The sequence below is a fragment of the Vulpes vulpes genome, chromosome X (genome assembly GCF_048418805.1).
Source record: "Vulpes vulpes isolate BD-2025 chromosome X, VulVul3, whole genome shotgun sequence".
In the NCBI taxonomy this organism is placed as follows: domain Eukaryota; kingdom Metazoa; phylum Chordata; class Mammalia; order Carnivora; family Canidae; genus Vulpes; species Vulpes vulpes.
The window spans coordinates 91,661,840-91,689,194 of NC_132796.1; the positions used below are offsets into that span (position 1 = coordinate 91,661,840).

The window sequence follows — 27,355 nt, forward strand, 5'->3', positions numbered from 1 at the left end:
GAAATTCTAGCTATAAGTGGATCATTATTGAGGACAGGGGCAGGAAGGTTGCCATCTCTTTCAAAGTTCAGCATTGCCAGAAAATGTGCCTGCCAATCTTAAAAATGGGGACACAGAACTGGGTGAACTGATTTGTAAATCAGAACCTTGAAACAATGCTATCTAAAAGACACATGCAAAAAATTAAAATAAAATCTGCCACCATGATTTTGATAGGAATTCCATTGAAAGTGAGGGTTGCTTCAGGGACTATTGACATTTTAACAAGATGAAGGCTCCCACCCCCATGAGCCCCAATGTCTTCCCAAAGTCTTGCAGTTTTCAGTGTACAAGCCTTTCACTTCCTTGGTTCAGTCTCATTATTTTGTTCTTTTTGATGCTACTGAGAATGGAGTCATTTTCTTAATTTCCTTTTTTATTAATTAATTATTAATTAATGTATTTATTTATTTATTTGTTTTTTATTGGAGTTCAATTTGCCAACATATAGCATAGCACCCAGTGCTCATCCCATCAAGTGCCCCCCTCAGTGCCCTTTCTGAGTATTCATTGTTGGTACACAGAAAGGCTACCAATCTTTCTATGTTCATTTTGTGTCCCCAAGTGATGTCACTCATTAGCTCTAACAGTTCTGGTGGAGCCTCTAGGGTTTCCTGTTTCTAGTACCGTGTCTTCTGCAAATGGGGACAGTTTGACTTCCCCCTTACAGGTGTGGATTCCTTTTCTTTTCCTTGTGTGATTCCTACCGTAGGACTTCCAGGGCTAAGAGGGGACTTCCTTGTCTTGTTCCTGCTCTTAGGGAAGATGATTTCAGGTCTTCATCATAGAGTACTGCGTCAGCTACAGGCCTTCCTACATGGCCTTTATTCTGTTTATGGACATTTCCTCAAAACCCAGTATGCTTTTTATGTTGTGTTTTGTCAAATGCTTTTTCTGCCACTATTGAGATGACCATATGGTTTTTGTCCTCTCTCTTCTTAATGTGATGGATTACGTTGACTGATTGCCAGAGAGGAAGCAGGTGGGAGATGGGCAAAATAGATGAATATTAGGAGCTATAAGCATCTGGTTCTCAAATATATAAGCCACAGAAATTTAGAAAGTACAGCCTAGGCAATGGAGTCAGTACTATTGTAACTTTGTACGGGATCAGATGGTGACTACACTTCTCATGGGGAGAGCTGAGTAATGTACAAAATGGAGTCACTAAGTTGTAGCCCTGAAACTAGTGTAACATTGTATGTTGACTATACTTCAATAAATATTAATAGAGTTTTCTGATAGAAATCATGGTGGGTACCTGAAAGGCATTTACACAGCAGTTACACATATGAAGGCACCTCTGCAGAGATGATAAAGATTTCTCAAATGTCAAAAAAAATAAAAATAAAAATAAAAGACACATGCACACTTGCAGAGGTAAATAAGAAGGAAGAACCAAAATAGAGTAGAACCTCAGAAGATCTGGGGACACCTAAGCAGTAGACTAGGCCATCAAAGAAGGTACTATTGAAAGCTTCTTAATGGCCATTCTTAAGTTCCATCACTGTTACGTCCTCAACAGCTCTGAGAGTCTTTTTCACTTCTCTTGACCTATTTCAAACTACTGCCTGTGCTTTAACTTGAGAACCTCCTACTCAATAAATCGCTCCTCCTCCCCCTTCCCTGGCCAATATAAAATCAATTGTTGCTTGACAGACTGCTTTGTTGCAGTTTTCTCAAAGGCACAAAGGAAAGAAACACACCTTATTTGTACATGCATTAACTTAGTTTCAGTCTCACTCACTCAAGCACAGCGCAATCCTTCAAACTTTGACCCAAACCCCTTTGCTATTGGTGTCCATGGCAACGACCACCAAGCCATCAGAGAGTGCAAGGAGTGACAGGAAAGTGCATCTCCCAACAGAGCCTTTAGCTCCTCTGCATTAGCTACATCAATAGCAGGTGGCAGCAGGTCCCTCCCCAAATCCTTAGGCATTTGCTTTCATTAGGGAGGAGGAATGTGGTTCTCATCTCCTCCCCAGAAGACTTATGGGCTGCTTCTCACACCCAACCTGTTGAAGATAAAGCACTAATTGCAGAATACGGAAACCAAGTAGGATGACCTTTTTTACCTGAGAAAACCTCCCAATGGTCTACTTCCCCAGTGATTCAGTCCACTGCAGCCTCCACCACAATACCCTGCTTACTAAACTATAGCCAGTGATCTAGAACCTTCAAAAGACAATACACATGAAATCCCCGCCACTTTCTCTTACGGTCCTTACCACTCAGTGACCTGCAACTCATTCTCTTAACTTTCTTATGTCAATGCATGCATGACAGCCTTGCCATCAAACTGTATTTTTTAAAGAAAAGGAGTAATGTTAATAATGGTCTAGGTCCTGGAGGATTTATGAGCCAAGAGAAAATAGTCTGGTTTCTCCAAACATAGTGAAAGCTGTTCAGTCTGCAAAGTAATTTCATGAGTTCCATATTATTTGCTTTGCTCAGAGTTTAGCTGAAAAGTTGTCAGATGGCAATGAATTTCCCCTTACTGTAGTCCAGAGGAAGAAAGGGATGGTTCCGTTGGCAATCTCATCTCAACAGAACCCAGCATATCTGACAAAGGCTTTTTGCATAAACAAGACTAGCTCAGATCTGGTTATTTGTGGAAACTGAAAAGGACCCGTTGCTCAAGTGTCCTCTTCATAGAATCTATACAAACGGAATACTATTTGAAGTGGGAGAAACAAGTGAATGGCTTTATCTTCTTAACTGCATGAAAAAAGGAAACAGAAGGCTCTGATACACAATCCCTTCCAGCAGATTTGCTGAAATGGAAGGAGATGGTTTCAAGCTCTCCTTGAAAGCAAGACAACATTCCTATTCACGGTGCCTATGTCTGTTGTCCTGGATAAGAACTAGTAAGAAGTTCAAAGAGAAAGTAAAAAACAAATAAGAGAGCCCTTAAGGAGCTCATGGTTTAGTAGGGACACAGGTGAGTAAACAGATGATCATGGTCTAGTGTGATAAGCACAGTGACTGAGGAGAACACAGATCCTGATGGAATGCAGAAGAAACATGCCTACTTCAGCCTGACCTGAAGATCAGGGAGGCCTCTTCCTCATGATTTGTTGAACTGAGGCTTCAAGGACCCAGTAGTTCGTCTGGTTTGGTGGAAGGGAGTGGAACTTGATATTTGAATAGGTATGATAAATGCCACTTCCTACTTGTCAGAGTGAATGCTAATAAGCAGTGCCAATTAGGAGATTAAGATTAGCTCAGATGTCATAAAGCAGAATAGTAGAAACTTGATACCAATAAGAACACAGGCTATATTGGCCAGAACACGACTCTATCTTTCATCATGAACTTTTGATCCTCAAGAAATGGGGTTTTTCCACCAGGAAATGCAGTAACACGGTCTCCAAAATGAGAGGATTCTACCTAGGGATTAAACTACACTATCATTTTACAATGAAGACACTGAGGTGAAAAACCAAGGATATAAACACAGATTTGATTTTAACATCCATACTCTTCGTGGCACACCACCCAAGATTATGCCAATACATGGACCAAATAGAAATCTACATATAGGTCCCCCTGAATAGGCCACCAGTCTCCTCACCCCATCCCACTTCCAGCCCAACTGCCTGGAATTACTGTATCAGTTAAGGCAGTCTGTTCATACGAAAACATACTACCCCAGAAAGAACATTTCAAGTTAATGTCACTTCTCATCCTTCTTCCTTGTATTCCGAGTCGTCTTCTTTCTCTCATCATCCACAAACATTGATTGAATATGCCCCACGGGGCACTGTGCTGAATGATGTGCACCCTAGTAAATTTAAACTGAGGCCCTGCCCTCAAGGACTTAGAGTCTAGTTGGGACCCAGGACACACGTCTAAATTGGGCACACAATTAGTAGTGGGAGAGAAAGATGAGAGGTAGAAACCACACAGGAATTCACAGGAGGGAGTAAATTACTAGCTAACCCAACAAGAGTCTAGGCTTCACGAGAGCAGGGCTTTTTGTATCCTGCTCACTGCTGTATCCCCAGCATCCAAAACAGTTTGGAACCTAGTAAGTGCTCAATAAATATTTGTTGGATTAAATAAATAGCTTTAGCTTCTTGACTTTTTAGCTAAAAAAAAAAAAAGTCCTGACATTTATCACTTGGAGAATAATCGCCAGTCCTGCATGCATTGCATATTGTGCCTTTTATTCATGCTGCGCTACAGGAACTCCCCGGGGAGATTTGTAGAAATGACGGCTCGGCCTATAACTTTAACCTTTGCAAAATCCTAGCAAAGCTGTGTCCTCTGCTGCTCCCTACCACGGATGAGTGTTTCCCAGTGATGAAGGGTAATGTGGAGCCAGGGCTTTTTGTTTGTTTATTTGTTCATTATGACCTCAAGCTCTTTTCAGCAAAAGGCACGGCCCTTCGATAATAATGCAATTCTGGAAGACACAACTCCATTATTTGCTTGGCTCATCTAACAAGGCAAAACGCAGACTCTGATTTAAAAGCAAGCTCCTTAAATGAGTTTGGGTTAGGCTTGAAGAATAAACAGTTGTGATTACTGTCAGTAGGCATAGGTTGTAAATCTGTCTTAGATGCTTATATTCCATTAAGAGGGACTCAAATGGGTATCACAATACAATTCCCTTTAAAAAGTGGAATCAAGGGATGCCTGGGGGGCTCAGAGGTCCACCTTCGGCTCAGGGTATGATCTCGGAGTGGAGTCCCGGGATCAAGTGCTGCATAGGGCTCCCTGCATGGAGCCTACTTCTCCTCCCTCTGTCTGTGTCTCTGCCCCTCTCTCTCTGTGTGTCTCTTGTGAATAAATAAATAAAACCTTAAAATAAATACCATAAAACCATAAAAAAGTGGAATCAAGGTGGGGAAAAACAGTTTCAAAAGCAGTCATTCGTGCAGCCCAACATGGTCAAATTCTTGGTCTTCCAAGGTTTTGTACTCGGTTAGGAGTTTTTCACTTATATTGTTTTTACCATTGTACAAATTCTTATTAATTTGGCTTCCAAGGCTTGGGAAGATATGGCAATTAGAATGTACCAGAACACTGTAGAGAAACTCAAGCATTCATATAAAAAAACAAGCAGGGATAATGCCATCCTGCTTTCACCGTGACTTACACTAACCTCATGGTATCATAGTGCTGTGCCAGCATGTAATTTCAAGTCTAAGATTTATTTTAACATGAATGGAGAAGGATCCGATTTCATAATCTGACTCCTTCCAAAAACCCACAAAGCCAAAATCATTTTTAGCTCTGTAAGTACACCTCCTAAGAAATTAGAACATCACGTACCACCACACAGATATGAGGTGTAGTTCAGAAGGCACCTGGTTTATGACAGAGCCTAAGGGAAAAATAAAAAGAAGCATATGTGTAGGGCCTTATACTCTAAAATCAAAAATCTTTGATTGGGAAACTTTCCTGGATTAAAGCAAGAATACACACTGCCCTATAGAGCTTTTCAGTTTTTCCAAGCTTTTTTGCAAGGTATCTCCTTTGGTCTTCTGAGGTAGGTAGAGTTAATAGTGTTTGCTCTATTACATAGGTGAGAAACAGACGTAAGAAGGTTAAGTTGCCTGAGACCACATGGTTCAGAGTGCTGAATTTCTTTAGACCTTATTTCAAAAAGAGCTAGACCCATTTTACACACCGCCTCTGGAAGGATGTATATAGAACAGCAGCAACAAAACTCCTATTATACCACAATACCTATGCCCTGCCCCAGTCAGCTCCCCTACTTTCAAAGGTATGGCTAATAACCTTTACTTTGGGCTTGGGCATTTCTCTTTCCCCCTTCCCCACTCTGTTTCCTGAAAGAACAATTAAGATCCATCTGGGAGGGCAGTCCCGGTGGCGCAGCTGTTTGGCGCTGCCTGCAGCCCAGGGCATGATCCTGGAGACCCTGGATCAAGTCCCACGTCAGGCTCCCTGCGTGGAGCCTGCTTCTCCCTCTGCCTGTGTCTCTGCCTCTCTCTCTATCTCTCTGTGTTTCTCATGAATAAATAAATAAAATCTTAAAAAAAAAAGATCCATCTGGGACTAATTATAGCGATTCTTGAATTTGAACTTGCAGCCATTACCCAATTGAGGTCACTTATTTTAAATTAACTTGCCTGGTCAAGACATAGGTTTGGTTATCTTCAGAGCCCAGTGCAGAGAGGCACCAGCTCACTCAGACTTTTAATTAACTAGCTACATAACCTGCACAGGGACAAACTGCCTCTGATTCGATGGAGTCATTCATTTGCATGCAGACAAGGATCAAAATACATTGTCAGAGCTTCAGGGACTGAGTCCTAGAAACCTCTGCACAGTCTCTTATTCAAGGCTGTGAGCCTCTTCCTTTTGGTTCCCCCTAATTATTTTTCCTGTGCTTTTGTTCTGATTATCCAGCATTCATCACAAGTGCAGCTTGCGATGAAACAATGACAACTCATGTTGTACACTGAGAGGGAATCGAAAATTGGAGTCAGGATCATATGAACCAGGCCCACAGCTTTGAGAAATAATTAGGGGAAACCAAAGGGAAATTCCCAGGATGCCCCGCAACAAAGGAGAATTTCCGAAGACTCGGGCCATAACTGCTCCCCCCTTTGGTAATAATACATAATAACAGTAGGTCCTCAGTTTTTGTTGAATTCATTCATAGTAGGAGCTGATCATCCCACAGTCAAATCATAGTTCTTATGATCAGTAATCATTAGTATAGCTGCTACCACCCAGTGACTGGGCTTTGGAGTCAGATCCGATTTTGACTCCAGGCTCCATCATTTTCTGCCTGTGAGGCCTCAGGCAAGTTACCCAACTGCTCTGGGCTTCGGTTTCCTGATATGGAAGATGAAATTAATAATAATACCTACCTTCAAGGGTTGTGGTAAGGATACAGTGAGGAAAAAGCGTGTGAAAAATCAGTTTACACAGTGCCTTGTACATGGGAAATGCTCAATAAATGTGAGCATATGTGTGTCTTCTGTTCTGTCCCACCACCAGGCCCTTGCCCAGGGCATCTTTCCACCAGGGATCCTCTCTCCCCTTCTCCCTGCCAGCAACAGCCCCTTGCCCCCAGTCATTCAAAATTGAGTCAAAAAGGCATCTTCCTCTCCAGAAGAGAGTCTTCCCTGCGTCTGAACTTCTTCAATGTCCCTCTGCACAATACACTTTTCTCAATTTTGTATTACTTTAAATGGCACCTTCTTCTACCACTTTCTAAGCAATCTGGACTTTTCTCCAAGGTGGACTTAAGCCTTCTGTGCTGGAAACATCTATTGAACATCACCTTGGTGCCATACACTGGGGCTCTAGGCTATGGGGTACCTGAGATGAGTAAAGACAAGGGTGAGAGAAAGGGAAATGATGTTGGTTGAATCCCCTTAAAGCTACTTGCTCTGCCAGAAATTTTTGATGCATTCCTTTATTTAGGCCTCACAATAACCTTATGAAGTAGGTGCCATTATGATTCCTATTTTAGATGTGGAAACTGAGATTCAAAGAGGTAAAGTGACTTGTCCAAGGCCACCCAGCCAACAAAAAGGAAGAACTGGTGCTCTGGGTCAGTCTGACTCCAGGCTCCACTGCCACCACCATGACGCTCTACTGCCCACCTCATGTTTGTTTTTTCCATCTGTTGCAAATGATGAATAGCAAAGCTGTATGCAAACTGTAAGTGGCAGTATGTGTGACTTAAGGGCCACTACAATTGCAGCAGGTGCTGGGGGTGCCATACCCATGGCCCCTTGGCACTAGCCTTTGTTATCCATGCCAGTGGCCTCCTATTGTAAGCACGTGCTATTCTCCCCTGGAAGCCTTTCTCCCAGCCGGAGAGTGAGACAAGTCAGAAATGCTGGGTAGGAATTAATACACCAGGAGGCTATCAGCCAATGGTGAATGGGGAGTGAAGGACAAAGGCTCCAGTTTCCTGGCCCTCAGGTACCACTCCCAGAAGCACTCAGAGCTAAGCTGCTCAGGAATAACTGGGGACTGGCTCTTTCCTTTTGCTGTCTCATTTTCTCACTCCTCTGCCAGTGCTTCCTGGAATCCCAACTACTGGCCCTCAAATCTTTGTCTCAAGAGTCTACCTCTGGTGCAGTGCTGTCTAAAACAAAAATATGTCAGAGATTCCTCCTTTGGCTCCTGTTCCAGGAGTCTGAATGAGTGTCCTCATGCTGCCCCCTGCCCTACCATGGAAGCTTCTCAAGGGTGCACCCCATAAGCTCAGTGTCTCCCTTCTTAACCCCTTTCATGAGAATTTCATCATTGAGAATCCTTCAAAGTGCATTTATTACCATATGGAAAGGTAGTTATAGACTTCAGTGTGCATCATAATCAACTGAATGTCAGAATGCAGACTCCCTGGAGAGGTGCTCAGGTGCCTGCATTTTCAAAGGTTCTCCAGGTGATCCAGACAACAAACACTTTGAGAAATATTGTCCTAAGACATTCCTGTAGCCTGGGCCTCCAAGGAATGTGGATTGTGTTCCTCATGTTCTCTCTGCCCCCAAGGCCTCTGTGGATTCAAATGAGAAAGCCTGGAATTGCTATGCCTCCTTGCTCTGGAAATGAAGCGTGGATAAAGCCAGGGACCAGTTGTTACTGTCAGTGTGGGGTGGCCTGAGACTCCTGGCCAACTGTCTACTAAGCAGAGAAATCCATCTTGTCAAATTACTGCTCTCACCTTTCTCAATGCCCACTTCCAACCCTCGTTCTCTCCTGTGCTACAAATGCTGTGATGACTACATATGATCAGTTCAGTGATAACCTGTACTTCTTTGTCTCTGCTCCACCTCCAGCTCTCCACACACGTCTTCTCAACCATAGTCTCTGTGTGGTTTGGACTCCTGGTCCTGATCAGTGTTTGGGGCAGGAGAGGAGGGAGTGATGGAGGGTGACAGTGTGGATTTCTTTGTTGTTGGTGTACCCTCAGGTTCTTGTCCTTTTTTTACCCTCGACTCAAATGCCTGAACTCCACATGCAAATCTCAGCTCCTTCTTTGCACCTCCAACCCTGTGCTATCCTGACCAGTGGCTCCAATACCCCTCCACACCAAGTTCTGATGCCTCTCCATATCCCTTATCCCATAGCAACAGGAAAACACTTTCGTACATTTTTAGAGTAAGGGCCATGAAATCAGAGAAGTCTTCATGGAAGAGGCTGCATATGAGCAGGCCTTGAATGATAGATGCAATTTCTGCAGACAAGGATGGAGGGAAGGAGCATTACAATAGGAATAAGAAAGGGAGAACATAACTAATATAGGATAAGCATCAGGCACTGTGTTAAGAACTATAGATACATTATTTCTTTTACTCCTTGCTGCGATTCTGTAAGGTAGGTACTAATGATAGACCCATTTTATAGATGAGCATACTGAAATACAGAGAGTTTAAGTTAATTGCTCAAAGCTACACAGCTATTAAAGGGCAAAGGAGGGAGCCTAACCCAGGCAGTCTACCCTGCACTCTTGACCACTCTACTACCTATCAACTATTATGATCTCTGTTTTACAGATGGAAAACTGACTCTAAGAGATTAAGTAACTTGCCCAAGGTTACACAGCTTGTGACTGGCAATGCTGGAACCCATTACCCTTAGCAGATCCCATTCTATTTACCACATAACCACTTAGACGCCTTCTAACTTAGCTTTTCCAACCAATCATTTCATTCACAATTTCTTATGGAGCCAGCCTTGCCTGTCATCACAACAAATGCCTATGTTGGTCTAAATAAAAATCTTTCCTCTAGTGTGTAAGCACTGTAAAACAGTGAGGCTCTCCTGAAATCAAGAGAAATAGCCCTCTGAAATACATCTCTCTTTGTTTTCAAAATAGCATTATCTTTAAGTTACCTGTTTGTCAGATTCCCACTTATAAAAACCACAGGGAAAAATTCTTTAGGTCTTTAGTTGGAGACAAAGCACTTTCTATCTCAAGTGGGTTATGAGTTCATCATTCTCTCCTCAGTTGTACCTTATACATTTTTCTGTCCTCATACTTGTCCCACAGGGTTGCAATTGTCTGTTAACTTGGCAGTCTTTCCTACTCTGGTGTTGAGATCCTCTAGGCTTAGGACCAGGTTTTGATGACCTCTGTCTCCCCAGCATCTGGCCCCAGGATTAGCACAGGGCAGGCACTCAACAGATGGCCATGAGAAGAAGAGTTGAATGAAATTTGGTTAAGTGAGGGAAGTCTTCCATCCACTAAGGACCTCAACCCATATGCCTTTTGAGTCCAGTAGTATGCAGGTAAACTGGCTCTCAAGGGGGGAAAGCTGTGATTTGTAGTGTTGGCCGACTTCTATAGTGTAAATACTTCTACTATGGCTGATTTCAAGCCACTAATGCCTTAATAACTGGCTCACAAAATTCCTGAATATTTCATGATTGGCTCTCAGGAGCCCCCTGTTTGGGGCTGAAAGTCTGTAATTCTGCCTAGAGTGCTTGAACTGTTATCATGTCAGTGGGATCACAAAAGTAGATGAGCTGTCAGAGTGGGGAAGATAATGCCAAATTCAAATAGCAGGAGTGAAAGACCAAAGCAAACCAAACATTAGTGAATTAGAAGAATTCTGTTTGGTCTGCCATGAACTAAGCCTCTATCATTTGTCATCCATTGCCAAATTGAAAGACACTTCAATGACATGGGTCTTAGAAGAGGGAGAAATCTGCCAAGTAAGCAACTATTCTAAAAAACTAAGGCCCCCAAAATATACTGGGTTTCTGAGAGATATTTACTTTTATTTGAAAATATAAACTTGTTCACTCGCTTCCTTCAGCAATCAGAAAATCTCACAGATTAGGTTGTCGAATGCTGGAAGCATTGTACAAACAGAAGATTCATTCACAGAGGCAAAATCAGGGAGTTTTAAAGAGAACGTCTTATTCTCCATATCCCCACACCAAATGTTCCTTCCTCCACCCCCACCAATGTGAAGGCACCATCATTCTGGGCTGAACCTGGGTTTCTAATACCCAACCATCCATGGCTCAGTTTTGCACACCGTATGTAGCTAATAGGTGAATGGCAGGATTTGAATCCAGAACCATCTTGTTCTAGTATATCACCTTTAATCAATACCAATTTGTTCCAAGCTTTCAGGGTGATTCAGATCACATCTATAAAGAAAAATATAAACACTACAAAGTGTCATTTTAGGAATGGTACTAGCGTTGTTGATCCTGATAAATACCTAAAGATGGGAAAGTGTGAATCGTGGGTAAATGAAGGAAGTCTTGCATTATTCTACCTATTCCCAAGTGGTTGCAGTTGGAAGCAACACATATTTGAGTGACTATTCAGCTATATGCCAGATGTTGCCATTACTTTTTTTTTAATTCAAGTAATGAAAAAAAAATACAAAGAATGAATCCACTGGCGCTCTCAAGCCTTCTATTTCCCACCTATATCGTTCTCTAAGTAGGTCTTAGAAATTCAGGTTTATAGTGCTTTTCACCTAAATGATTTTGCAGAATCTACAAAGGAAAAAGATACCATTTGATATTTAGAATAAAGTTGTAAATATTAAAGCCAAGGTTGTAAGTGTGAACATAAAATAACTGACCATAAATTTCATAAAGGAACACGTGAAGAACACTGTTATTTAAAAATGTAATGTTTAGGGGCACCTGGGTGGTTCAGTCAGTTAATCCTCTGACTCTTGGTTTCAGCTCAGATGATGATATCAGGGTTGTGAGATCAAGCCCCACACTGGGTTCCATGTTCAGTGTGGAGTCTGCTTGAGATTGTTTCTCCCTTTCCCTCTGCCCCTTCCCTACCTGTCTCAAATAAATAAATAATAAATCTTTTTTTAAAAAATAAGTATGTATTGTAAAATAAGTTATCACTAACTTGGGGTATAGCTAATACAAATGCAAAGAGACTACAGAAGTCATACATATGGGTATGTTGAAGAAAAACTAAGGTTCTTTTTGCTGTATTATTCTAGGCTAAATACTAGTTAAAATCACACTACCCCACTAACCTGAAGAAACATCTAGAATATTTCCAAATATAAATAGGGTATTGTAAAAGATCTTCCAGATGAGGTACTCCAAGAAAAGGCACAGTGTATGGAAGCACATCATTTTACAGGAAGTTCTCGTGGAAAGGTCCAGGTGTTTTAAATATTCATTATTGGCCCATGACCAAGGACTCTAACCAATCAAAGTTGCTGCACTTCCTGGGTGAGTCAATACATGTAAATTGCCTTAGGAAATGTTTTCGTAAGCTTCCAGATTTGTCATTTGTACCCAGTCCCAGGCATTATTTGTTACCTCCGAAACGCTGCCCATCATTTTTCTCCCTTACAAAACTCGTGAACTTTTTAAAATAGGTAGGGATACTCAAGATTTGAACCATAAGGCAAATTAACCTTATTTTATCAGACAGGCAGACACAATCTACATTCTCTTCTCTAAAGATGTGATGGCTTTAAGGCAGTATTTCCCACCACCCCTTGTAGTATACCGTAGGATTTTCAGTGACATCTGGAGAAATATATTTTATTTCTATACAGTTGTATTTATTTTCTTGTATGTAGTTTCATGAATATTATTGCTTTAGACATGGCTAAATTTAAGAAAAGGATTGGCTATAAGGATAAACATGAAGTATGTAAGAGTATTGTGAGATGTGGATAGGACACAAATGGAAGTCTGTAAGGGAATGAAATTTGAGAGATACTGTTTTCAGGCTGATACAGTGAGGTGGTCCCACCACGGTCAACATGCACTGAAATGGTCCCTTATCTACAGGAGCGAGAATAATCTGTTGCTTCTTTAACTTACTTGTGGCCGTGTATTGCTTCGCATTTCTACGTTCTCTTTGCTTCTCCTGCTGTTTAGCATTAACTCTTCCGTATATTCCATTCAGTCATAGTGAATGCACTATTAAAGTCTGAGAAGTGAAACTTCCCAAAGATGTGTTCTTTGGTGAAATCCTCATCCCCTAATCCTCACATCCTAGCATTTTATTTGATGCCTTATTCAATTGCCTTCTCTCTGCATAAGCTTCCCCTCTAGACAGCATAAGCGCTGATGAGATTTCTCGGTTATACTCCCATTTTCCTTCTTTGTGAAAAGCTTCAGCCTGTCTTTCTCCATCGGCAGCACCCCCACCCCTGCTGCCATTGGGCTGACTTTGGGATGGGTGATTGGCTCTTCTCTGCCACACTAATCCAGCACATTTATTCAAGATGACCACATGATGAGGCACTGTTTTTCAGTTAGAGGAGAGCACGTGTGTGCAGATTGAGATTATTACAAAATAATTCTAACGGAATTGACTTCTGATATATGTTTACTAAGACTAAAGCAATTTAGTAGCTCGGGGTTTTCATTCAAGAAAATGAATGCCTTTTATCATATCTGATGGAAGATTTCTTCTGGGAAGTGTGGCATATTCTGAGGCTGATTTTTGTAGAATATCACTATTTAACTCCCAACACAGCTGAAATTAGATAGGTTGCCATAGGACAACATATCTTTTTATAACTGAGGAAGCAGAAAAGGGGGGGGGCCTGAAGAATGTTTTCCCTTTGAACACAAGGAATGTGGGCTTTTCCTTAAAGGGAAAACACCTATACAATAGGTAAATCAGGTGCATTAAAACTGGAAGCCTCCCTCATTTCTCTCCCCAGCCCCCCAGACTTCTCAGGGTACCTAAATCAAAGAGAAGCAGATTAAGGTGAGCAGGAAGGCATGTTCTGTACTCAAAGCAAGATCAATCTTTATACATAGATCCTTTTTTGGCACCGATGTAGAAAATCCAAACATGGAGATACTTAGGTCTGCAAATAACCTAATCTGCATACCAGATGGATCTAAGGGGGAAAAAATCATAGACACTTTTCCACATACACATATTTTTTTTTAATGTGAGCATAGAAAAGCAGATGCTTTTGCTCCCAAAGGGTCTGTGGGCCTTCTCAAGTAGTCTTCTGGAGCAGTTTAATTTCAAATTTCTAAAATTACAAAAATGTCTAGATCGAACATTAGATTGAAAAAGAAATGGCCTCTCACACAGAAAGCCAACTGAATATTTTCTGAATTATTTTTAACTATTCAGTGAAACCCAGCCTCCAATGTCACAGATAAGCGGATGGGGGAGTCAATAAGGAAACGTTTCCCCCAAACGAGTAGACCATGATTCACTGGCTGCTTTAACAAATAACTTAATGATCCGCTATATGCTCGACTCAGTAACTTAGTATGTAAGAACTGTTTTTATCTGCAAACAAAATTGTGGTTTAAGTTTCAGTGAATTTGAATTGTGGCATTTTGTTCTTTCAGATCCTATTTGTGAGACTCAAAATAAATTTCCTTAAAACAATGAATCTTATCTACATTTGACATGTCTCTCCTTATTACATTTATCATATCTGCCATCATAACTTGCCATCCATCATCTCCAACAAATCTCACAAAGGCTCAGTGAATAGGGTACATGGATTTGGGAATTTGGTATTTCCTCCTTAAACTGAACAGTAGACTAAGACAGCTTTTCTACTTGAAGTTCTGAAACTAATTCAGAAAGAGCTATTATAATTACTGTAAAAGCAAAGTTGAATATTCTCTTGGTTACCAGAGTCATTAAATAGCTCAGGGTACAATTTATGCCTTGTTCGTCTATAGCAGATGGCAAGAATCAAGATTGAGGACTAACTGCGCAAGAATCACTCCCATTAACTAGTTCTTTTGTGCATTCTATCACACACGGTCCTCCCACCTCACCCTCCCTCCCACAAGCCCTGCACCAAAAATGCAAAAAAGAGAAAGACCCAGAGCAAAACAGGGCACTTTTTGCAGCGAGGCCTCCCTTAGCTCACATCAGTAGGATCGCTGCTGCCTCATGGAAGTATGATTTCAAGATATTGGAGTACACTCTAGAAAGTCTCAGGACTGGGAGCATTTCTGATGAAAACCTTCCACAAAATGTATCACTGGTTTGTTTGTTTGTTTGTTTGTTTGTTTTTCCGGCAGAGATTACCAATGCAATCAACCAGACCCTGATGACTCAGGCATTCACCATGAACATCCCTGTGGATACTGTGCCGGAGTCACAGCCTGTCACTTCCCCTGCTGCTAACGTTCCACTTTCCAATGTTACCCCCTCCCTCTCTATACACCCCTTCTAATTTGCAGCTTCTCATTTACTTTGAACTGAAAACCCACGATTGGTAAGAACTGTATGTTAAGTAAGAGTTAAGAAGGTACTGGAAATAAGGATGAGGAAATAATTCCTGGCCTCCGAGACAGCAGCTCTGTGACACCTAAAGGTTCCTATCTTTAGATAACTTCCCCATCCCTTCCAGCTTCAGCTAAGTTTTGGGAGTGATAATATGAGCCAGCTACCTTCAAATAAGTGAGTTTCTTCTGAACAGACTATCTGGGCAGGCAGGGACTAAAGCAGATATTCCAATAGCTTCAAGAGTTTCTAAACCCAAATATAATGTTTTAGGGAGTGACACCACCCCCTCCCCGGGTTATTTAACCTCGAGTAATTACATAAGGCGCATCCCTGCCTGGTCTGTCGTTCTTCGCTTTGATCTTGAAGACACTACTGAGACAGGAAGGGCCAGGTTCATTGTTCCAGATTACAGATAAGGAAGTGGAGGCAGGAGTACATTGAGGGGTTTGCCCACAAGCAAACAGTGAGTACTTGACAAGGTTGGGCTTCTGGGTTCTTATTTGGGGCCTTTCTCACAACACTAATGCTTCAATGGCTCCCTCTCACCTCCCCTCTGCTCAAAAGGACACTAAGCCCTTCCTCCGGTGAGAAAGACCCCATTTCCTTTGGGCTTGCTGCCTTATTTCTCTAAGTTCTGCCAGATGTCCTCAGGAATCTTGCTCATTTTTCTGGAAGAACTCAAAACCCTCTGATTTTATTATGTTGAGGGTTGTCAGTGAATTAAAAATTCAACAAATGTATGGCCCCAACTTGCCATCAAAAGTTAACAAATGTCACCAGTAAGGATGTTTCTCACAAGCGGACACTGAAGAATACATCCCAGCAGATACCTAACAGCTCATTTTGTGTCATGACAGTGTGAGAAATCACTTCCTCAAGACATTCATTAACCTTTCATTTCCTCCATAAATAATCAGTCAGAAATGTGGCTCATATTTTAAATTAATCAAAAACAGCTCTCTCGCTCTCTCTCTCGCTTGCTCTCTCTCTCTCACTCTCAGCCCTTGAAATGACTGGAGAGCTTCTAATGCCAGCATGATAAGCATATTTAACTACATGGTTCCACTCCTTTGAGCCAGCTTAAACCTTATCTTCTCCAGGAAACCTTCACTATCCATCCCAGCAGACCTTAGATACCTCTTCTTCTTCTTCTCCAAGAATCTAGAACAATTATTGGTATTTGACATTTAGCACATATTGAGAAAGCATGTAATGTACTGCCATAGGCAGACAGACCCAGGTTCTAATTCCAGCTTTACCATTTATGAGCTGTGTGGCCTTGGGCATATTACTTAAACTCTCTCTAGCTGAGGTTCCTCATCTATAAAATGAAACATAATCTGCTAAATTGTTTTAGGGATTAAATGCATATAAAGCACCTAGCACACTGTGTGGCTTCTACTAAGAACTCAATTAAGGGTAGTTGTTTTTACTGTTATTATAGCCTTTTATATATAGTTCTGGTTTGATACTTATGTAATTTTGTTATCTTCTCGAGTTGTTTTTTATCTTTACAAAAGATTTTTTTATTTACTTACTTAGCTGGGAGAGGTGCAGAAGGAGAGAATCTCAAGCAGACTCCCACTGAGCACAGAGCCCAACATATGGCTCGATCCCACGACCCCAAGACCATGACCTGAGCCAAAATCAAGAGTCAGATGCTCAACTTACTGAGCCACCCAGCCCCCCCGCCAAGTTGTTTTTAAATCCTTTGATAGTTGTGTCCATGATAGAACTTGTCATGAAGCTTAAGCCTAATTGTACCCTACTTGCATGGGTTCTCCCAAGGCCTTACTATTCATGATTTTGTTTCACTTTTCTTAAAGAGGGCTCCTAAAGTTAGGTATTAGTGTCAGACCTAGAACAAAACCTGGTTCCACTTCTGGTTGTATCTTTAACCTGTGTGCTATCCCCCCTTATTCCCCCTCGCTGCATTCAGTACCGTACTTTGTACATAGTACTTAATAAAGTGACATTTTATAAAATCTCAATTAACCAGATTTTGTCCTATTTAGCTATCTGGAAATAAGCTTATGTGAGGTATTTAGTCAAAAACTTCTGACTGACAACCAATATATTTGGTTGGAAATCATTCAATCCACTTACATATTTAAAAATAACAAAAATGCATTTTGTAAACTGTAAGGCTTAGAATACAGTGTTATTCATGAAAATTACCGTAAGAATGATGACCCCAACTAAGAATGATGACCCCCAACTGAGTTTCTCCACCTCAGCACTAGTAACATTTTTTACCAGACAATTCTTTGATGTGGAGGGCTGTCCTGTACATCGTGGGATGGTTAGCAGCATCTTTGGCCTCTACCCACTATGTACTAGTCACTCTTCCAGATGTGACAACCAAATGCCTCCAGGCATCTCCAGATGTCCCCTAGGGGAAAATCCTCTCCCCCACTGCCCTGGGCCTTGTATCCAGCACCAAAATCTGTATAAATGGTCACAAATCTTTCATATTAAGGCAGGAAAAGGAAGGTAAGCATTTTAGAAAATTTTCAATAAGCAAAAGCAACCTCGATTAACCTGAAAATCCCATTAGCCCCATTCCTGGAGTGTTCTATTCCCTAAGCATTCCAGATAACAACAAAAAAAGTACTGTACATTCTATTTTCTAATTTGTATTCCATGTTCAGCCCATTTTCCATCTCAGCAGCTAAGTACAGAATCCAGTTCATGGGTGGGGGATCATCAGCTTCATCGCTTCTGCCATCTATTTTAAGTGACAAGGATGCTACTGACCTGGAAGTTTAGAGAGCTTTTTCTCCCTTGTTTTTGACACTTTTAACTTTGATGTTAGCAATTCTTCCTGTATCCTCTGACTGAAATTGAAATGTGCAAAAAGAACTCTGGTCCAGTTAACTGTGATTTAACTGTATACAAGAGACCTAACACTTTGTTGACCATTTAAAAGTAATTTGCTCTAGCCCATTGATTGATTATTGCACTTCCCATTGATTGGGCAATTGAAAATGCTCTTCTTAAATAAGCAATATCTCTTATTTCTTCTTCTGCAGGTTGTGATCCTGGGGAAACATTCAAGAGGTTATCACTACATGCTTGCTAACCTGGTAAGAACAAGTGGAGTTTTTGTTTCCCAGGGTAATATATTCTATTTCATTTGTGTCATCCATAATCATCCAAAAAAGAAATACATGAAGAATGTAACGTGCCCTCTAGACACTTAGAGAAGTGAATAAGTAAATACCAAAACTTGAATGCAATATCCTTGTTTTCAATTATGGTGTCTCTGTTTTAGCTGTGAAGCTTATATTCTCTCCTCATTTAAAATATAGTAATTTGATATGATTCTTCACTGATTATTCTTAGATAAGATTTGGATTTGAAATGTAAAACATTTTATCCAGGCTTGAAATATAACACAAGAGACAGGAGACACAGGAAACTAACTGACTCTTTCCCCAGTTAACCCAAGTATATGTGCACATTAGTACTGGATTTGTCTTTCCAGAATCAGACCACTACCAAATCTTTTCAAACCAGATACCAGAAGTAGATTTGAAAGTGGAACATCAAGGGACCCTGTCAAAGCATACAGCTACCTTTATACTTATAATAAAACACAAGTTGAATCTTTTCCTTCATATTTCCCATGCCTTTAAAATTTATGATGCTTTAGAAGCTAGTATTTCATTTAGATTAGATTATAGTTCTTTCTCCAAAAAGACAGTTGGTCTTAGAATTAACAAAATGGCTTCCAGATCAGTAATATCTGTTTGGCAGAGGTTCAGAATAATACTACCTTCCCAAAATGAAAGAGAAATGCTAAATGATCACTGTGATACTAAGAATCTTTTAAATTATTACATATCACAAGTTCTAACCCCAATCTCGTTTCATTATCACAACAGAATGATAATTGTTATGGAGCTCTTACACCAAAAGAATAGCAACAAAAGTGAAATATTATTATAATTATATTCTTAGATTTCTTAAAGAAAAATCTTATTTTGTTTTAATGATGAAAAATTTTTAAATGAGAAAAGAGATGTTACTTAAGCCTCTGTCTTAGGAAGTATGTTCATTCCAACACTTTATGAGATGAAGATTAGAGCTACTGCTTTGAAATGTAGTGTGCATCTTCTCCAATAGATTGCTCAAAGTGGAGCACTCCAGACCATTTGGGGGATAAATGAATAAACTCTTTTAGGAAATCTTGATTCTCCATTTACATCTGAATACATTCAATTTGGTTTTTTTAGGCAATCAATAAGTAAAGGATATTTGCTGACTCATTGGAAGTTAGACCAGGGCTCGGCAGAAAACATGGATGTCACAGCAAGGCACCTGAGGGCAGTTACTGATGGGTTTTTACCATTTCTTTCTCATCAATAAGTATTTTGCTCTCCTTCATTCCTTCTCCATTTTCCTTCTCTCCTGCCTTATACATCCCAGGGTTCACCCATCGTTGACAGTACATTAGATGATTTTACATATTACACACAAACTTTTTTATTATAATGGCAATGTATTATTTATTATATGTTAGAAAAATATGAGACGAGCACATCAAAATCCAAATTTCATGAATATCATTATGTCATACAGGGCTAAAGTAGAGATTTAACAACAAATGAATCCATTTTGTAACATGTAAAATGTGTCATGTAAACAATAGGGGGGATAAACATATGGCAAGATCTGGTTTTGTAGGTGTGGCTGTGGTGGCATGTGGACTACTGAAGTTTGGGAAAGAGCACTGATGAGGGGTCAGAAACTTTGGGTTGTCATATGGACTTTACTACTAACTAGCTGTGGGACCTTGCTTAAGTCACTTTAGTTTCTTTACTGTGAAATTCAGATGGGAGTGAGGAGTTCATTGATGTAATGGTTGGGCCCTTTGGAAGCATATGCTAAGATATAATTAGAAATGCAAGACATTTACTGGGAGTGATACCTCTGGAAAATGAAAGGGAGAGGGTCACAAGTGGGAAGGGAGAGCTTAAGACCACAACTGAGGTCTGACATCAGCTAAGGAAAGGGAAAGGAAATTTGATGATGGTAGTATAGTTCTGAGAACATCTTGGCAAGCACAACTGAGAGTTCCAGTGCAAACACCTCCACACTGCCAAGAAACGGTGATCCACTGCACCACCACCTTGCTCAGCCATTGGCTGACAGCTGCTCAGGAAGCACATACCTCCTGCCTGAAAGCTGAGGAAGATCATGAAGCTGGAGGCTGTCAGCTAACTCAACTCCTCAAGGCAGGTTCCATCTTAAAGGGAGATCTGAGCCATGCATATGGATGATGATACATAAAGACCTTCCCCATTCTAGAATTCTAACTGGGCCTCCCTATTCCTGACAACAATCCTTCAGATGAGCTTTGGTTTCAACTTGAGACCTAGACCTGACAGAAATGAAAGCCTGTGGAGTGATAGAACTGCAAGAGAGAAATATTAGGACAAAGTTGGGGGAAAGAATGGTTAACTGAATGCCTAAACAGGACTTGGAATCATGAGACATTGGGAGGAAGCCTACTACAAAAACAAGTAAAGTCTGGTCCTTCAGAATGAATGTAATATATAGTGTCATGTCAGTCTGCCTAATGAAAACGTGAACTCATTCACCATGCTTTGAGCTGCCACTCCTTTTCCTCTAGTGACCTTCTTTTCATCTGAACTCAGTCATGTGTTTCCATAAGTCCCTGTACTCTATATCAAATTGTATACAGGCAATAGAGATAGGAACTGTTGCTAGTCTCTGATAAAAATGAGACAGATCATCCCACCATGGTTTCCAGGTTTTTAAAAGCAGATTAAGGGAATCCCTGGGTGGCTTAGTGGTTTAATGCCCGCCTTCGGCCCAGGGCGTGATCCTGGAGACCCGGGATCGAGTCCTGCATCAGGCTCCCTGCATGGAGCCTGCATCTTCCTCTGCCTGTGTCTCTGCCTCTCTCTCTCTCTCTCTCTCTCTCTCTCTCTCTCTCTCTCTGTGTGTGTGTGTGTGTTTGTGTATGTCTCATGAATAAATAAAATCTTTAAAAAAAATAAAAGCAGATTAAAATACCCCAAATACATCCACCAAAGTCTCAACACACACACACACACACACACACACACACACACACACACCAAAACTATTTAGAAGTTACTCAGGTGGTCAAAAAAGGGTAAGTAGAGCTGTTTCCTTTCAAAATGAGCAGGGTGGAAGAAAGCTGAAGACATATACACAAAGGAACAAAGTCTAATCTGATTCCTGGTATTATGATAACACAGAACCACTGCCTTCTTCTACAAAATGCAAAGTCAAAAACGATCACAGAGCTTACCTAAGCTTTCTGGAATCACCTACATCAGAGCACGATGTGTGCCCTTTGCCACAGAGCTACATCTATCTGGCAAAGATTTCTATGTGCTTTTACGTGGACATTTCTCTGGTAGCAATCCTAAAATGAGAAGACTTGGATAGTCCATGAATGCTTTGACACAGGCCTTTCACAGGTCAGGGTGTACATTTCACAGTGAATAATAAGCTGTAGAAACTTCTAACTTGTTGAAATCCCTGGAAGAAACAAAATATTCCATCAGAAGCACAGGCCAGAGATGTGATATGGTGAGCACACAGGCCAGAGGTTGACATCCCAATGATGAGAGAGCAAGTAAGTCTCTTACAAATTCTATTTCAGTTGATAATGTCAATTTTTAGGGGTTGTTCCATAATTAATTATTTTCTCTTCCTGGACTCTAAGGTGGTAATGTTTCTCTACTCTGGTACCAGAGGTAACCAGCATGTATACAATCTGCCAGTCAGGCAACCTCTCTCTCTTTCAAGGCAAGGTCCTGGGTCAGGATCCTTTATACTGCATTCCCAAGCATGTTGTATATGTGGTTTAATCTTTTCATATATGTCAATAATGATAGCTCAGTCATTGTGTGCAGAACCCTAAACTAACAACCCTAAGCATAACATAATAAAAACAAGCACTAGACCCAGAGCTAGGAAACAAGGCTTCCTAATCCACAAAATGGAGAGTTAGACCAGATTACGATTTCTCCAAGTGTACTACTTATACACAAGATGATCTTAGGGAATACACAGCAAAATTTCTTAAACTTACTACTTTTGAATTTATATTAACTGTGTATTGCAAAAAGATAACTATCCTTTCAATTCTGTGATTTTACAGATACCATTCCTTAGAATGAGGATAAAGTAGATATTTAGATTTAAAAATTTAGTCAATGTAAAGAAAAATATTAGGTAAATTATAGCTCAGATGATCCACCTATATGGCAAAAAAACTGTAAAGGTGGCATATTAATGACTAAAATTTAGGAAACACTCCAAGGTCACTTCCAACTCTACATTTCTTCCCTCATGGAGGTTCAGTATGGATCAGAAAAGGCTGGGAGTGAGAGTATAGGCACACCAGCTAGGCAAAAGCTAAGGATATAAATGGGGAAACAAAACCAGAGCCCTGTTATCCTTAGGGATATAAAGTCATAAGGTAGACTTAAAATCATTCAGGTAGGCAGAAGCCAAGAGGGGTTTGAGTATCCTTACCTAAGTTCTTTTTTTTTTTTTTCCTTACCTAAGTTCTAAACAGCTGAGGATCTGAAGAATCAATCAAAACCACTTTGCAGTCAACACAAAATGAATTGGATCTGGGTTGAGATGGTCCAACAACAGATGTTCAGCACCCAGCCACCCAAATAAGACCAAAAAACAAAATCCTAAGCATTTGAAGTGGCCCAAGGGAGAACATGAGCCATAGTGGACTCAGTGTTGTACCAGTTAACCACTATCTTAGAAGACCCAACAGGGGTCAAGACTAATCCCAGAGTGGGGGACTGTTGTTGATCCTACAAGTGGAAGTTAGATAATGTCAGCTGCCAGTGGTAGAGGGCCACATGAGCAGACAGTCCAGGAGGCCATTGTGCTAGGGGGCAAAGGGAAGGAAGCTAGCATATCTTAGACTCCTCATTGCTGTGTCGGCTATTTTCTTTAGACTGCTTACTAAATTTACTCAGAACTCCCATGAGGAGAGACTTCTTACCTTGTCACCTCCCTAAGCTTTTTAGAGATCAGGAAAATGGGCTCAGAAAAAAATAGATGACCTGCCCAAAGTCTCAGAGCTAATCCATTGCCAAGCTAGGCCTCCAATGCAGGTTGAGCAGACTCTTGACAGAGCACCTTCCTCTTTCCCTTGACCCACTCAAGCATCTCAGTGAGACAAGAGGCCAGCCCCACAAAGGTCACTTAAGAACACTTGCAAAGACATAAATGCATATGAATGAAATACAAACTATACATTTATGAGAGTAAAGTGATCAGAAAGAAAAAAGGTTTAAAAACCAAGGGGAGCCTTGTGAAACGGGGTCTGAAACTTGTCCAAGAGCCAATCTGAAATGCATCTTAACAGACACCAATTATATCTGTCCATCACTCTCTTCTCTTGTGGCACATTCCCTATTCTCTCTCTCTCTCTCTCTCTCTCTCTCTCACACACACATACACACACACACACACACACACACACACCTCTCTCCTGCTCTCTCATCTCCCCTCTTGCTCTTGCTCCCTCTTTTCTCTTATCTGCCCCATTCATATTATTAGCATGCCAGGAAATAATGGGGGGCACTAGCTTACATCTAATTTTTTCAAATTTTTATTAAAACAAAAGTACCTTCAAAATCCAAAAGAGACCACAAGGAGTAATGTAAGCTTGAAAAACTGAACTGTGCAGTCTTCTAAATCTTCGAATGTACCTGAAACAGAGAGGGACTCCCTTTGTTCAGAGGGAAAACAAGTTCAAGTGAGATTGGGTCATGTGTTTTGCTTGCCAATAACAACTGTTCCCTTCTGCTCCCTTCCCCTTCCAGGTCTTCTCATTTTGTTTGCTACTCCTTCCCTTCCTTTGTTCTTCCATTTTTATATTCTAAATAAAAAATTCAAATGCTCGAGGCACCTGGGTTGCTTAGTCAGTTAAGCATCTGACTCTTGATTTCGGCTCAGGTCATGGTCTCAGGGTTGTGAGATCAAGCCCCACACTGGGCTCCATGCTGGGCATAGAGCCTGCTTAAGATCCTCCTTCTCCTTCTGCCTTTTCTCTCTCTTTAAAAAAATTCAAATGCTCAAAGCCACATGTTGTGAACAATGACACCTCAGAAGCTAGCATGTAAACACAGAGCTCACTGGGCTGGAGCCTGGCCTTACAGGCAAAGGAAGTGGAATTGAAGTGAAAAATCCCCACTGGTCCCAAATGCCAGGAGCCCAGTCACCTCCCCTGGGTACACAACTTCTCTGGTGGCTGAGGATTCACTTTCTTCTCCAAACAGAGGTAGGTTATAGCAGAGAACCAAGGGAATGAGGAGTTGGGGACTGGGCTGGGGTCCAACTTCCTACCTGGCATTTAGAAATCCACAGGCACTCGTCAACTTAAAGTTGCCAACATTGAGATTCTCATTCTCCCTGTCCAAAAATGCCCCCATTATAATAGCCATCTCTCTCTCTCTCTCTCTCTCTCCCTCTCAACAAAGAAAGATTACTTTCTACCCAATGTTCTAGCAAGATAAATCAAAAGAATTCTATTTTCTTCCCTAGGCTCTCAGATCATGTCCTCTAAAACAGTGCTTCTCAAACTATCTGTGAAGAAAAGCCAGTTTTTTTCTCCATATCATCACAGATCAACAAAAGTGCAACAGAAATAAATTATTGAAAGTATGAAATAAACAAAACAAGGAATAGAAAATACAAGCCAGATTTTTTAGTATTACATTTAACAGCCATATTAGCCTATCAAATTGCTATGAAGGTTTATGAAAACTTGCTTTCTATTTCTTTCTTTATTTTACCTCTGATTGCTAACAAACAGCAGAACAGCACCAGTCCACATACACTCTGGGTAATACTGCTCTAAAGATCTTTATAGTAAGTTATTTTTCCTTTGTATCACTTGTATGCCCAATACCTTGTTCACTCCCCTGCAAGGAAGACAGAAGATGGTGTCCTTAAGAATTTTATAGTCATAATGGACAGACAAAACTTTTAGAGCTCATGATAATTGGCATGGAGCTAGAACAGGTGCTAGGACAAGGAATGAAGAGAAGCTAGAGTATGGAGAATCAAAATTCTGCATACCATGGCCAAACAAGGTCTCTCAGGAAAGGTGACTTTGAAATGATCCAAATGATGTAAAAGATCCAATTATGTGAAGAATCAGGAAAAGTTCATGTCATGCATAGGGAACAGCATGTGCCAAGGTCCTGAGGCAGAAAAAGCTTGATACCTTCACTGAACTGTCAGACGGCAATCTTGGCTAGAGCAGAGGTGAGTTTCAGATTATGTAAGGCTTTACTAAGCCTGGTTAAAGGACTTTTAGCTTTTTTCAACAGTAATAGAAAGCCACTGAAGAACTTCAAGCTGGAGTGAGGTTGCATGAACTGATTTTTGCTTTAAAAAAATCAGTGTCAAATGGATGGGTCTTATGGTATTTAAATTATACCTCCATACAACTGTTTTTAAAAAAGAGATAAGTGGCTATTTTTCCCAGTAATAGCACTTATATCAACTTATATTCATACAAATAATTCCCACTGGACTAAAGTGCCAAGAGGTCAGGGCAAGTTTGATATGGCTCATTATGTTACCAATGGATAGCATTTAAAAGGCTTCAAAGTATGTTGATTAGAGAATAGAACAGTGAGCAACCAATACAAGCACCTATAATCAAGTGCTAATTTATATGGTGTAATCTTCAACTCCACACACTACACCCTCCCAGGAGGATGGACCTGCTTCTCGAAAAAGACTTGTGTCTCTCATTAGCACCCTGATAACTTGAGTCACCACAATTACTATGCATTTCCCTATTGAACAACTCAAATGACACTAAAGATAGAGCTAGACTTCATCCAAATTATGAGATAAATACTTGCCCTTGGCAGCTTCCCAACCCTCTTTCTACTGCTTTTATCTTCCCCATAGGCAAGCCACCTTTCCCATTTCTCACCTATAATCTGCCATCAACTCATTGAAAGTCACTGAACATATCTTGTCTCTGTTTTCCTTTCAGTACAAAATGTACCCTAAGAATAGTATTATATGAAAGGAATCTCCACTTAATATCTTGAAAAAAAGTGCTCTAAAAGTAAGCTTTGAATATATTTATTTGCAACTCTCCATTATCCATACTACCAGAAGGAAATTGAATTACAGTATATATAAATCAAGGGAGACAGGATAATACGAAAGTCATTTAAATCTTTGCAAGACTGACTTGTCTGGCTATTCTGAAATCAGGACAATCTTGTTTGAATGCCAATTGTATAACCAGTATCTGTATAAAAGATGGCCCTGGAGAAATCAGTCAAGGGTAGCTTACAAGTCTCCCATATAAACTGCTTATACACAAAAGTCATGGTTGTTTTTATAAAGTTGCATTTGGATGCGGGTAGCAGTGCGATGGATCAAACAGATGTGACGTGATCAAAAAAGTGATATGACTGATGAAATATAGCAGAACTCACAAATTCAAATGAGTAGTTTCCCTCTCAAAGGAATAACTCCTGGAAATTATATCCATATTTCCATCAAATATTGCCATTATTACACAGAGACAAATAGTCAACTGTACAGATACCTAAAACATAAAAAGTGAGAAAGTAGTTTCAACTCATCCAATCTGTGAGCACCAGGATTGCCTCCAGTCTTCTTCTGCCTTCTTTCATCTCTTTTCCTTTCTCCGTCTGCACAGTATTTTGGCCCAGGCAAAGGAAAAGAATTAGCCAAACAACAATTTTAACCAAATAGAACTGGTGAGATACGAACAGCACTAGAACTTATTAAATCCAGTCTAAGCAAAAGTCCTTGAGTAGCTCATCATCACATCTAGTTAATAAAATCCTATGAAATAGTAAAATGAGCTCAACAGATATTCCACATAGTATAGCAGGGAATTGGGAATGTTGGAATCACTTAGCAATGATGCTGTGACAATACACATATATTTATTCCATGGAAAGTATAGGAAGGCATGCAGTAATGAAGGAGGACAAAAGCCCATAAGCAGTCAACAGTGTGCAAAAGCCTACATAATAATTGGCCAAAAATGAGTACAAATGGGCCCTTTTACTACCTGGTAGAGATTGTAAAGACAAATTTGATATC

At 40.5% G+C, this 27,355-nt stretch overlaps 1 protein-coding gene across 15 annotated transcripts in view; it reads left to right on the top strand.

The window, feature by feature from the left end:
* The window catches only part of GRIA3 (glutamate ionotropic receptor AMPA type subunit 3), a 281,453-nt gene that overhangs the window by 145,727 nt on the left and 108,371 nt on the right, over positions 1–27,355 (top strand). For all 15 annotated transcript variants that reach the window (XR_011998189.1, XR_003237942.2, XM_072743737.1 and 12 more), the window contains one exon: positions 18,241–18,294. Coding sequence is in view for 13 of the 15 variants with exons in the window: in XM_072743737.1 (XP_072599838.1) it covers positions 18,241–18,294 (54 nt within the window). In the remaining 2 variants the exon portion in view is untranslated. The remainder of the gene's footprint in view (positions 1–18,240; positions 18,295–27,355) is intronic.